This window comes from Malaclemys terrapin, chromosome 10 (assembly GCF_027887155.1).
Source record: "Malaclemys terrapin pileata isolate rMalTer1 chromosome 10, rMalTer1.hap1, whole genome shotgun sequence".
Lineage (NCBI taxonomy): Eukaryota > Metazoa > Chordata > Testudines > Emydidae > Malaclemys > Malaclemys terrapin.
In genome coordinates, this window is record NC_071514.1 from 64,715,575 (window position 1) to 64,727,418 (window position 11,844).

Consider the following 11,844-nt stretch of genomic DNA (forward strand, 5'->3'; position numbering starts at 1 on the left):
ATTATTCTTGGTTATCGTGCTAAAAGAATTAAAACTCCTCTTTGCCTGGAAAAGGTACGTCAAGTCCCAGCTTTCAAGCAGCCATGTCTTCTCTTGAACAGGGGCAACTATGGCTCCAGTGGAATTCAGTAAACAGGGGTTTCTAAATTGGCATGAATGCAAACAGCTAGCCAGTCCAGCCGCAGGACTGTAACTCAGGTGCAAGAGAGAAACTTTCAGCTAAAGACTATCCAGGATTTGATCAGTCATATTTTCTATTCCTACAAAAATTCTCAGAATCTAGTCAGATGTTGTTATGGAATTATTTTTTCCGTCTTTGCTTCAACCAGGCAATTTAACATTGGATATGAGAAAGTGGGAAAATTAGCCTCAGGACATTACTGAATAACTGTGTTTACTTGGATCAGACTAGTCTCTTTTTGTATTCTTTATAGTAGTGGCATGAAAATAGAAAAAATATTGCCAGTTTTGTTAGATGATATATAAACAACTTCCCTTATTTTTGGTAGATTTTATTAATATTCTTCTCAGTTTCCTAGTTGTATTTTAGTTATTTATTTTTATCCTTTTGTAGTGTTGCTGCATGATTTAATTAAGAGACCATGTCTGACTTTTTTTTTCTTGCTCTGCTCCTTTCTGCCTCCTTTTTCCAAATTACCCCACTTAACACTGTCATTTTTGTAGAGTTAATCTAGGTGTTATCCTGCAACTGCTGAGCAAATCCTGGGGGTGCTGTGCACCCTCACTTATCACTGAAGCTGGTGGGAGTTAAGGGCAATCAACACCTTGTGGGATCTAGCCCTTATTTTGCAAACTCTAATCAGAAATTACTTAACTGAATAAGAAAAAAGTTGACTCAATATTTTTCAAATGTTAATTTCCCACATCAGCCCAGCACACTCTCGTTCCTACAAGTTACTGCACACCCCAGGAACTAGAGAACTAGTTAAGATAAAAAGAAACCCCTTTCACCATTTTTGTGCAAAAGTCAAATTGAATTGCCACATTTGGGGAAACGCTGACTAATATCTTAGAGATGGAAGTGCCAGAATAACGTGGGAGAATTCTATTCTCCCAAGATACCAGCTGCTTTGTTACTCTCTCTCTTGCCTCTCAGTGCCTCATTGATTTGATTGAGGCTTGACATCCAGGAGTGAGATCCTGTGAGATATCTCCAAAGAAGCAGAATATTCCCTCATTAGGACATTTTCCGTTGGGCTTGGGGCAGGAATTCCCACAGCTCTTATGAGAGTACGTATTCTTGCCAAATGTCCAGCCCATGTCATAGACTCTAGAGTTTTGGATCAGCTATAAATAGGCATTCAAACCTTCAGATGCTTCCCTGAACTGAACTCAAACTCCAAACATTTTGTAGTTGGTGACTAATATATTCTCTCACTGATAGAATGATACTGACGGACGGTAGCTCAGTTAACACCTCTGGAGGCTACCCATAGAAATCCTTTTGCATCAAGGTGATACTTTGATATCCACCATAAACACCTTGTATAGTACACATTTTCAATGTCAATTGGTCCTCTTGCTCTGTTCCCTTGGATCCTTATTAACTCTGTTGCCTGATAATGTAAGATCATGTAATTATTTTTTTCTAGCCTTTTAAAATATTTTATACCTCATAAGGAGGAGTGTTTTAAATTAGACATAGATCTTACCTTTTAAACTGATGTAAGTTACTGACATCCATTAGAGAAATCAAAAACGTTTGTCATGCTAGTACTAGTTACCCCTATGCTGCTGTTCATTGTCTGCCCTCACTAGGGGCTATTTTTTCACTAATCCATAGTTACCATTGTCAGGCACCCTGCTGGGATGCAGCAAATTTGTCACCGCTACCCTTAAATATAGCAATACAGTAAAGGAAATGAAGTTCAGGGAGCTACTAATGGGTTATGGAAAGTAGATGATGAAAGAAAAATTACAGCCATTAATAATAAATATAACTTAGAGAAAAAATACAGTACAGAAGATCTCTATTTCTGTACTTTCTATTTATAAATACTACAGCTGAAATATTTCAAGGGCAAGTTGAATTTGTTTTGCTGATATTTATGGTGCCATTTTCTAATCATTCCTCTAAGGTTGTTTTACAATGTGTTGAATAGAAAATTGCATTTGTTGGCCCTGGATACGTTCCACAGATAAATATTTTTCAACCATTTATTTTTCCTTGTATATAAAAAGTGGGAGACATTTTAGCATTCATTTAGGTATTATATAGGATTGGAACAGCATAGTGCAGTTAAAAAAAAAAAAAAAAAAAAAAAAAAAAAGCTTTGTCCTCCATAGGATTAAAAAAAAGCATTTAGGATTATACCAACATTTCTATATAAGAGCAAACGGCAATAATTAAAACAGTCAGGCATAGAACTAAAATGTAACAGATTTTTGAAGAGCTGCATATTTGTGTCCATACATTTACCAAAATTACTAATGTGTCTGAATAATAAATTTTAGTGAGTGTTTTCACGATATTCAAAAGCCCAGATTACGGGTAAAAAATAATAGAAATTTTAAATTTGTTTAGTCGTGGATCTTATTTTTTTTTAACTATCATAATAAATACTGCAGACATTTAAACACCTACATTACTACAAAAAGACTTACTGGTTGGACTTTATTTAAATGTTAGTAATTGCCTTGGAATTCAGGGAAATAAAAATTCATGTTCAACATTTTCTTAGCAATTCTTTGTCTTTCATGCAAGTTTTACATCGTTTCCTCTAATCTCATTTACCACATTCTCCCCAAAGCTTTTTTACGGCTAATAAGAAAAATCTGCAGGGTTATTTTGCATCAGTACTGCCTTTCAAAAGACGCTAGTGGTGACCCTGGGGGCAAAAAAGTGGGAGCCAAGATTTTGCTACAATTTATAAATCTTGTTTTTCTTTTGTTTAAAAAAAACAAACGAACAAGAAGCTGTAGCCCGCAGACTGTCAGCAAAAGTGAAATGAAGTGGTTTCTGAAGTGAAAATACACATTTGTTTGGAGTCTTGTTAGCAGAAAGATGAGAATTCTGCAATGGAAGGAATAAAAACCATGTCTCTCACCCACACCCAAACCACTCATTTTCTCTCTCTTGGGTGACCATTCTTATCTTTTCATTCCATTCTAAGCTCTGCTGTTTTTTTTTTTTTTTTCTTGTGTTTTGCCTTAAGTTTATATTTTCTGTTCTTACAGGATTAACTGGAATTCATATTGAAACTGAAATGTCTTTAAAGGTCATTCTGGAGTTTAAAAAAAAAACAAAAAAAAAACAGTCCTCAGCTTTCTCTCTACTCACTAGAATGCCTCGTAGAATTTTCTGCAGACTGCAGAATTTTCCTGTGCACTTACACAGGCTGTCTCTGAAATGAAAAGCCATGTAAATAGTCTGTCTGGTAGCTGGTTACCTGTGTGACTCCATTTGTGTTAGTTACTGGAATCTGAAATGGTGCATATTGGCCTGACCTGGGAGATTTTCTAATATAGGACAAAATTTATAAACCAATTGCGTTTTTTTCACCTCTGAAATATCCATTGATGCCAAATTAGCAATTTTTCCATCACTTATTTAGGATTTTTAAGGAAGAGGTGTAAAGGAATGTTAAGTTATTAAAATGCTTCTCATTATGTGTAATTATTCCTAGCCACCTTCATTTTGTTTGCTCAAGCAAACAAAAGTGCAAGAAGAATAAACAGTCCTATCTGCATTAACCGAATGGTTCTGTAGAATTATTCTCCTTCCTAAACAACAAGGAGTCTGGTGGCACCTTAAAGACTAACAGATTTATTTGGGCATAAGCTTTCGTGAGTAAAAACCTCACTTCTTCTCCTTCCTAATCTCCCATGGTTGAATTGTCACGTTTGATTGTTTCACAGGTTCATTAGAACCAGGTTTCTTCATGGGAAATGAATTCTACAGTTTTCTGTTTCCAAAGAACTTTCTGATGTGGGGTTTATGTTGGTTGCTCTAATCTATGCTAAATTCTAGGAAAGCTTTTTTCACTACTCTCCTCCACTTCATCCCACCAGAAATAATAGTAATGTCACACTGTCACATTTCAAAGGAATTACTTACACATAGAGTATTTAATAGCTGTCCTTAATTCAAAAAGCTTACAGCTGGCATTTCACATCTCTGTTAAATATTTCCTGCATTTCATTATTTACATAACCAAAAGGTACATGTGTAAACATGTTACTTCATGGATCTTTGGTTTCCTCCTGAGTTTTTTAAGTAAAGAGCTTTATACTGTTGGTGTTTGTCAAGTGTATTGAGCACAACTCAAATGCTAACTACTGCCTAATGTTTTCTTTAGTAGATGACTCTTCAGTTCCTGAACAGCCTCCCATGACCTTTTCCAGTCAGGTGGTGATGGTTGATGAAACCTCTTCAGCTGCCTCAAAATCTGGCAAGAACCCTGTAAAGAACCCTGAAGTGGAAACAGCTAACCTATCCCCTAGCCTGATTCCTGCACAACAGCCTACAATATCTCTAATCTCCGATGACAGTACAGATGCACTGAGCGTAGAGTCACTTACACTGGTCCCACCGATTGATCCACACAGCATTCATACTTTCAGCTGCATTCCTCAGTCTTCCTTGCCTTCTGAAGTTTGCGGAGTGACAGAGGGAGAGGGTTCTGATCAAAATCAACAAGTAGACTGATGAACAGTGAAGAAAATGCAACTGACTGCTCTGTATTTTCTTTAAGTGAGGTGATGGGGGCATTAATAAAGCCACAAAGGCCAGTTGGCTCACAAGAAAGAGGCCAGTTACTCAGTAACTCAATGTATGGGCACCTCTTTAAAATAAACATTATACATTCAGCATTTTTGAAGGAAATCTCTGTTGTAATATGGGAAAGTGAAGAAGCTTTGTTGGGATACCTTGGCTTCATGATGTTTTACTTCTCCAAATATGGAGAGACAGCATTTGCCAGAAAAAGGAAATATTTTAGGATATTATAGTACAGAGATGCTGTTTCCATTTGAAACAGTTTTTCTATTCTGTTGGCCTCATTCAGCTTTTAGAGGTATGGCATAAAAACAGACTTGGCCACTTTCAGTATTGTATTCATAGGATTGTAAGCTTTAATATTGTAACCTCTGTGTAATATTTATTTCAATGTTTGACTCAAGGCAACATAAATATCAAGGAAAGATTTTTTTATTAAAATGAAACATCCCCCTGATATAACAATCAAAGGCTTATTCGGGTTAATAGAAGACGTTTTTTGAGAGGCAAATTATGTAGTTTTTTGCATAACCAACTACAGAGGAATGTGAATTATTTTTAGACCCTGATGTTCTACATTTTCTTAAGTGATTGTTTTAGTCTGTTTGTTCACTTCTGACAGAGGCAAATTCCCTTCTGCAGAAGGACACTATCTCTTCTTTAGAAACAGCCACAAGAGCTTGTGCTACATACAAATTTCCATCTCCAATGTAGCCAGGAAGGCACCTTACCCAGCTGATGATATCTCACTTTAGAAGGATGAAACTCAAAAGGGAATTTTTCTATCTGGAACCAGCTAACCCCGATGTTAACCAGATTAAACTTCTCAGTGAATGTTAATCTGATCTGAAGCCAATCTGATCTGTAGGTCCTGGTACGGAGAAGATAGAAATTAAAGAGAAACCATAACACTTGACGGTAGTTTGGCATGTTCTTTGCTGAATTGATTCATACTTTAACATGAATAGAATTTAACCGCTCTCAAGTAAATCTGAAGTGCATTCATTTCAAGTGGTGATAAAACTAGCAGGGAATAATTATTGCTGCATAGATGATGATGAAAGGTATTTCCTGGTTCTCAAAAATTAACACACACTTGGTTTTGCTTCCTTTTTTATTTTAGTTAGCCACAGAGCCTATTATGTGATTCTGTCCCTGTTGAAATCAGTGAGAATTTGCCATTGCATTCAATGGTAACAAAACTAGACTTCAGTCTTGTGTAGGATTAATTTGAAAAGCGCGTATCTATCTTCCATTCACCTTGCCATGGTTACATGATTGTTTGGCCCTCAAGAAGGGAATACTTGAGCAGGATGTTTTAAAGGTTGTGTTTATATATTTGACACACTTCTGACTTTTGGTCTAACTTTGTTTGCTGCTTGCTTTTTCAGGCTTGGCCCTTTGTGAAGTAACTTACCCGTAGCAAAATACACATATACATAATGTTAGAAGTGGTGGTGGAGCGAGTAAGTGTTTGTTCCTATGTTCATAATTGACTGATTCAGATCTGTTACACTGACTCCTTTTCGCTCCTGTGGACTTCTGCAGGTGTTTAACCAGTCTATCTGAGAGTCTGATCCTGCAAATGCGATGGCCCCAAGCCCAACATGAAGTCTGAGAGTTGGTGGTTCTCCGCACCATTCAGGAGATGCTTAGCAACTTGTGGAACCAAACTCAGATCAGAATTTAGCCTTCGGGTGGAATGGGAGCCCATATTTCTTTTGGACTAATCTTAGACTTGGTAGTTGAAAGACCATCTCAAACATGATTACCTGCTTATTTTGAAAATCTTCTTTTGTGCTAGATGTGACATTTCACTCGACTTAGAGCACAGAAAATGCCATACTGCAAAGTAAATTGTTCTAAATAGTGTTACTTTTAAATGGAAATTTGGGGTCTTTGTTAAAAGAAACATATTTACCTAATTTAAAATTACAATCTAGTTAAATTAAGTCAACAGCCACAAAATAGGCCAGTTAGCAAGCAATGCACCTTCTTACCTCTAAGCCATAATGCACACTAAGAGATGGGACAAAGGATTTTTTTTTAATAAGTTTACAGAAAAATAAGACTCGAAAGGAAAGTGTCTTAGTCTCTGCTTCCAGGTACATTGTGGTACTTGAATTGTCTGCTGGAAGTTTTAAAGGGAAGAGGAGGGTGAAAACATGTATTAATAAAGAGAAAACAGAATAAATGACTAAACAGTTATGTCATTCAAACAATTGTTCAGACTGGTTTGTTTCTAATCTTAAAACGTATATAAGAATTGACAATGCTTAATGCTGCATTAAGGAGAGTTCACTATATAAAACCCCTATAGATACTGAAATGTATCTTCTGGAAATCTTTGTTCTGTTTACAAATATAGTGTATTACTCATCTGTTGCTCTTCGAAGAGTATCATATCTATCACTTATCAGAAAAGCTCAAGAGCTGTTTCCTTAGCCCCCTTTCGCTGTAAAAGGGAAGTAGAAACAAGAAAGCATTAGCACAGCAGCCACTTTTTTTTTTAAACAAGAATTGATTGAATCTATGTGTTCTCACTATCATCTTAACCAAATCCTCACTGTTCTCCAAACATACGGGTCTAGCTTAAGGCTCAATATTTTTGGTGCAATTCTGTGGGGTCTCTAAAGAGGATCATTATAAAAATAGCATATGTAGAAATGGACCAGAACATAACACTGAACTTGAACTCACTCAAATGTGAGGAGATGCTGCGATCTGGTTATGAATTTTGGGGTTTGTTTCCATCCTTTACTCATGGCTCTTGCTGAATACTAACTAGATAAAGCCCCTCAAATTCCTCCCTGTGAGATGAGACCAGCAAAGAAGTCAGTGGTATACTGAATGTGACTTTTGCTGTTTCTTAGTCTATTCGTCTCACATGTATTTTATCAAATCTGTACCAAGATGCTGTAGTTCACATGGGCTGTTATGTCTCTCCTCACCTTTGCTCTGCCCCCATCACACTGATGGTCTTAGTAGTTTTCAATGAACTGTAAGAGTAGAACCTAGATTTTCAGTCTAACAGAATAACTGCAACATACACTTAAGTAATCTGGTGTAGGAAAATATCGAGAGAGACAGGGCCTGATTCTGATCTGCACTTCACCGGAGTAAATAAGGAATAATTCTTCTGGAGTCAGTGGAGTTATGTATAAAACTGGTTTGAAGCCTCATTCATTTTCCTGAGGCTTTTTAAAATTTAAACTTAGGAAATTGTATTTTTGGTTTCCTTTGTTGTAGGATTCTGTGGATTAACCATGCTCAGTAGAAATATTGCCACTGTGTTAATAGATAGATAGATTCATGGAAGATAGGTCCATCAATGGCTATTAGCCAGGATGGGCAGGGATGGTGTCCCTAGCCTCTGTTTTCCAGAAGCTGGGATTGGGTGACAGGGCATGGATCACTTGATGATAACCCGTCTGTTCATTCCCTTTGGGCCATTGGCCACTGTCAGAAGACAGGATACTGGGCTTGATGGACCTTTGGTCTGACCCAGTATGGCTGTTATGTTCTTAATATACAAATAGAGAGTCCATAATTTGAGAGGGTAATTGCCCTGGTCCCACAGTAAGAGATGATTGCACACACATTGTCCATTGCTAATTGGTGGTAGTTTAAAATTCAGACTGGATGAGTTATAGTACATTTTATTAATAAACTGCTGGCTACCCAAGGAAATAGTGCATTTTGTTCCTTATATTAGGCAGAGGGTTGTAAATAGGGAATTAACTTGTTAAAGGAGTTCTTCAGCATTCCTCATGACCTTTAGTTCGAGGAGTTCTAAACTTTGTTCAGTTAAGGGCTTCGGTAACAAAAGGTGAGAGGATCTGTTCTTCAATCACATGTATGGAATTAGTGCAAGTAATTTCACATTCCGGATTGTTGTTCAAGACATACCTGATGCTCAGACCGGAATTCCAGATCAGGGAAGAGTCAAATCTGGATCCCTGTTCACAATTTAAGCCCATCTGTAGTGAGCCTCATAAATCCCTTGCACATCAGTGAGACTAGAAATAATGTTCCTTTGTGGATTTTAGTTCTAAAATGTCATAGCTATCTTATGTGTGCAAAGTTTTAGAAGATATTGAAAGTTAAAATGGTTTAGTTATAGCAAAATGAGCAGCAGCCAGCAGGTTTTAAGTTATTCTGATCTTTCTAATTAAGCAATAAGCTGCAATTTCTCTGCTGTTATAAGTGGCCTTGGATGATTATTTTAACCACTCTAGATATGCAATAATTACCCTGTAATTGAGTGTCATTTTTCCAATAGGAAATGGATTTTATTAATAAAATGAGGGAAACCCATCAGGTCAAACTGTATCCAAATTTCTGAAGCCATTAATAAAATTCAACATGTCTGTTTGCTATACTCTGTGTTTAATGTGTTCTTTTATAATCTCATATGTTGCTGTGCCTGTATTTGCTCTTCTGGGTACAGAACTATAAAATAACCTACTTAATATTCACTATGCTAATCACTGCTTTTCCACAAAACCACCAGTCGTCTTACTTCACTTCTGAGCAAAGTTTAAAAAGATGAGTGCTGTTAGCTGACAATTTGATTGGACAGCTACTACCTGGAGAACTAAACGCCAAAATGAAAGATTTGAGAAGGGAGAGGGAGGCATCAGTTGGGGGCCATGCCCTGGTGAGAAATCTGCCTTCCACCTCCAGCTACTCGGAAGGGAGAGGCTGCTGGGATTTTTACTGGGGTGCTGCCTTTGATCCTTATCTTTCTGGCTACTTCATGTGATATATTTAAAACTCCCTTCCCATCCTATACTCTTCTCTGGATGCTAGAAAGGAGTTTTCTCTTCCACACATATGCAAAGCTCCACTCCCCTGCCATTACCACCACCTTGCTGGCCACTGTGCTCCCTTAACCAATTCTCCTTTTTTGCATGGTCCTCTCAAAGAGTAGCTTCACTGCTTGCCTCTGCTGTTCAGAGCTTTCCCAAACATCAGCAGGATGAAATTGAAATTCTTGTCAGTCTTACTGCTTCCTACAGGCTTCTGAACAACAGCAGTGAACCTGAGCAGAATTTTGTTAGTTTCACTTTGCTGCTGCCCAGAAAAACTGAGCAGCAACAGCGGCACTGGAAAGAGAGTATTGCACTGGGTCAAATTCAGAAGGTTCTCTTCACACAGTAAGGGCCAGAAATGTAATGTTTTTATAATAGAGGTTTAGATTCTATACAACTATTGCTGTCTTTGGCTCCCCAAAGTTTGTTCAAGCCCTACAGATTGCTAAAATTTCATTCCTTTTACAAAATATTCTATAAGATGTTGCTCGATATTTTTACTAGTATATTACAAATTTAACACTAAATTGCACTTGTCAAAAGAATAGTACATTTTGGAGGCAGTAGCCCTTTTTATTGTATTTGATTACATGGTAATTTGCAGATTTCAGTCATCAATAATGGGTCATCCAGTCATTAGTGTGAATTAAAGTTCTACTATATTGGATTAGAAATTTCTGTAGATAACTATTCATTGTTTATTTTTTAATCATTGTAGTGACTGAGTAGTATGTATATTTCACATACACAATAGTTTGTTGTAATGAAATAACACATAGCTTAATGAATAGTAATGTTTAATGGCATTTATTTAATTCAAATTGTTTTCTGAAGAAAATGATACAGAGCCTAAGGTAAATCAGGTACTGTGTTCCCAGTATTAGTTTAAAATAAGCTGTCACACATTGTGTACGATTCTCTTAGCCATTGGCTAGTCATTTATACCAGTCAAATATTCTGATTTGGTTGTTTTTTCCTCTCTGGTGTACATGACTACCCCAGGACTGACACAGAGGAAAACCTGGCCCGTGTGTTAATGTTTATTACCCGATAAGTGGATGTAAGGACTAAGTGCAGTTGACAATGTTATAGTGTACATGAAGCTAATTTAAGAGGGGCGGGGATTGCTAATGGCTTCAGTTTTGCAAACTAGAGATGATTTACTAGAACCCTGAAAGTCTGGCTTTGTTTGCCCTGTATAAACACTAAGTAGTAATCTGTTAAACCATTGTAACTTCAGGCAGCACCGCTGTCACCCTCTCCACCTGGCAAATATGTTTCTTTTGTTGTTTGAGCTATTGAACTTCGTTGCAAACATTTTGCTTCATTTTAAATTGCTTTGAAAGTTGAATTCTGTTTTAGGTACAAAGGGGAAACAAACCTATATTTTTACATAAGTGAATGTATTCAGGCACTGTGCAGTACATAATCACTCAGTGAGCAGAAAGGGGTGTATTCTTATGAAATATATTTGAATAACCTTGTGTATGAGATGTATTTGATTAAAAAACACAGGGTGGATTTAATTCTGAAATGTCTTTTCTACATGCAATAAGTATAAACTATTTAACATAGTTTGTATTAGACATTCAGAGTAAATGTGACAGTACGTTATGTTCATTTAAACTGAAGGAAAATGTAAATAGATGTCTGGGGAAGGGGAAAAATTAGGAAATATTTATGTACATTTCTGTAACTTTACGGACTTGTACAGAAGGGTGAATTTCCTGGCATGAATCATGTTTCACTGGTGTTGAACACCTGGACAGGAATGAATAATGGAATTTTCTTTGTAAATTGAACTTTGCAATAAAAATGGCATTACTGAGAACCTTTCATCTTCTGTTTCTGGGTTTGTGACATGCAAGCACATACAATAACAGTGCATAGCAGCACTATTACATCACTTTCAGTAGTTTGCTTTAATTAATAGGGACAAATTTGTGTGGGTTTGGTTTGGGAATCCTTCAGTTAAAAATGGAGCTATCCAGCAGATCTGAAATTTCTTACACTGGTTAGGGAGGAAAGGATCAAGGGAGTGAATGGGGAAGCAGGAAAGAGGCCAGGAGAGATGGTGGGAGGTCGTAGTTAAGGGATGTAGAGCAAGGGACAAGGAGGATGGCTGGGCCATATTTAAAGTAGCTGTCACTAAAAGGCAGCAATCACTTTCAGTTTGCAAATGCCCTTTTTGGCTGTCGGATGTGATTTCTTCCCAACTCCACCCCTGCGCTCCCAAGGTGTGAAGTGCCAGACTCATGTATGGACCCTTTCAACTTAAGTTATTAGGTGCAT

General features: G+C 37.1%; 1 protein-coding gene across 11 annotated transcripts in view; it reads left to right on the forward strand.

The window, feature by feature from the left end:
- Nucleotides 1–11,388, forward strand: part of CLEC16A (C-type lectin domain containing 16A) — a 191,122-nt gene extending 179,734 nt beyond the window's left edge. For 7 of the 11 annotated variants that reach the window (XM_054042083.1, XM_054042087.1, XM_054042090.1 and 4 more), the window contains one exon: nt 4,320–11,388. In XM_054042083.1, the coding sequence (XP_053898058.1) occupies nt 4,320–4,669 (350 nt within the window). In that variant the 3' untranslated portion in view covers nt 4,670–11,388. The remainder of the gene's footprint in view (nt 1–4,319) is intronic. The other 4 variants (XM_054042084.1, XM_054042088.1, XM_054042093.1 and 1 more) reach the window with 3 other exon arrangements.
- Nucleotides 11,389–11,844: the final 456 nt, after the last annotated feature.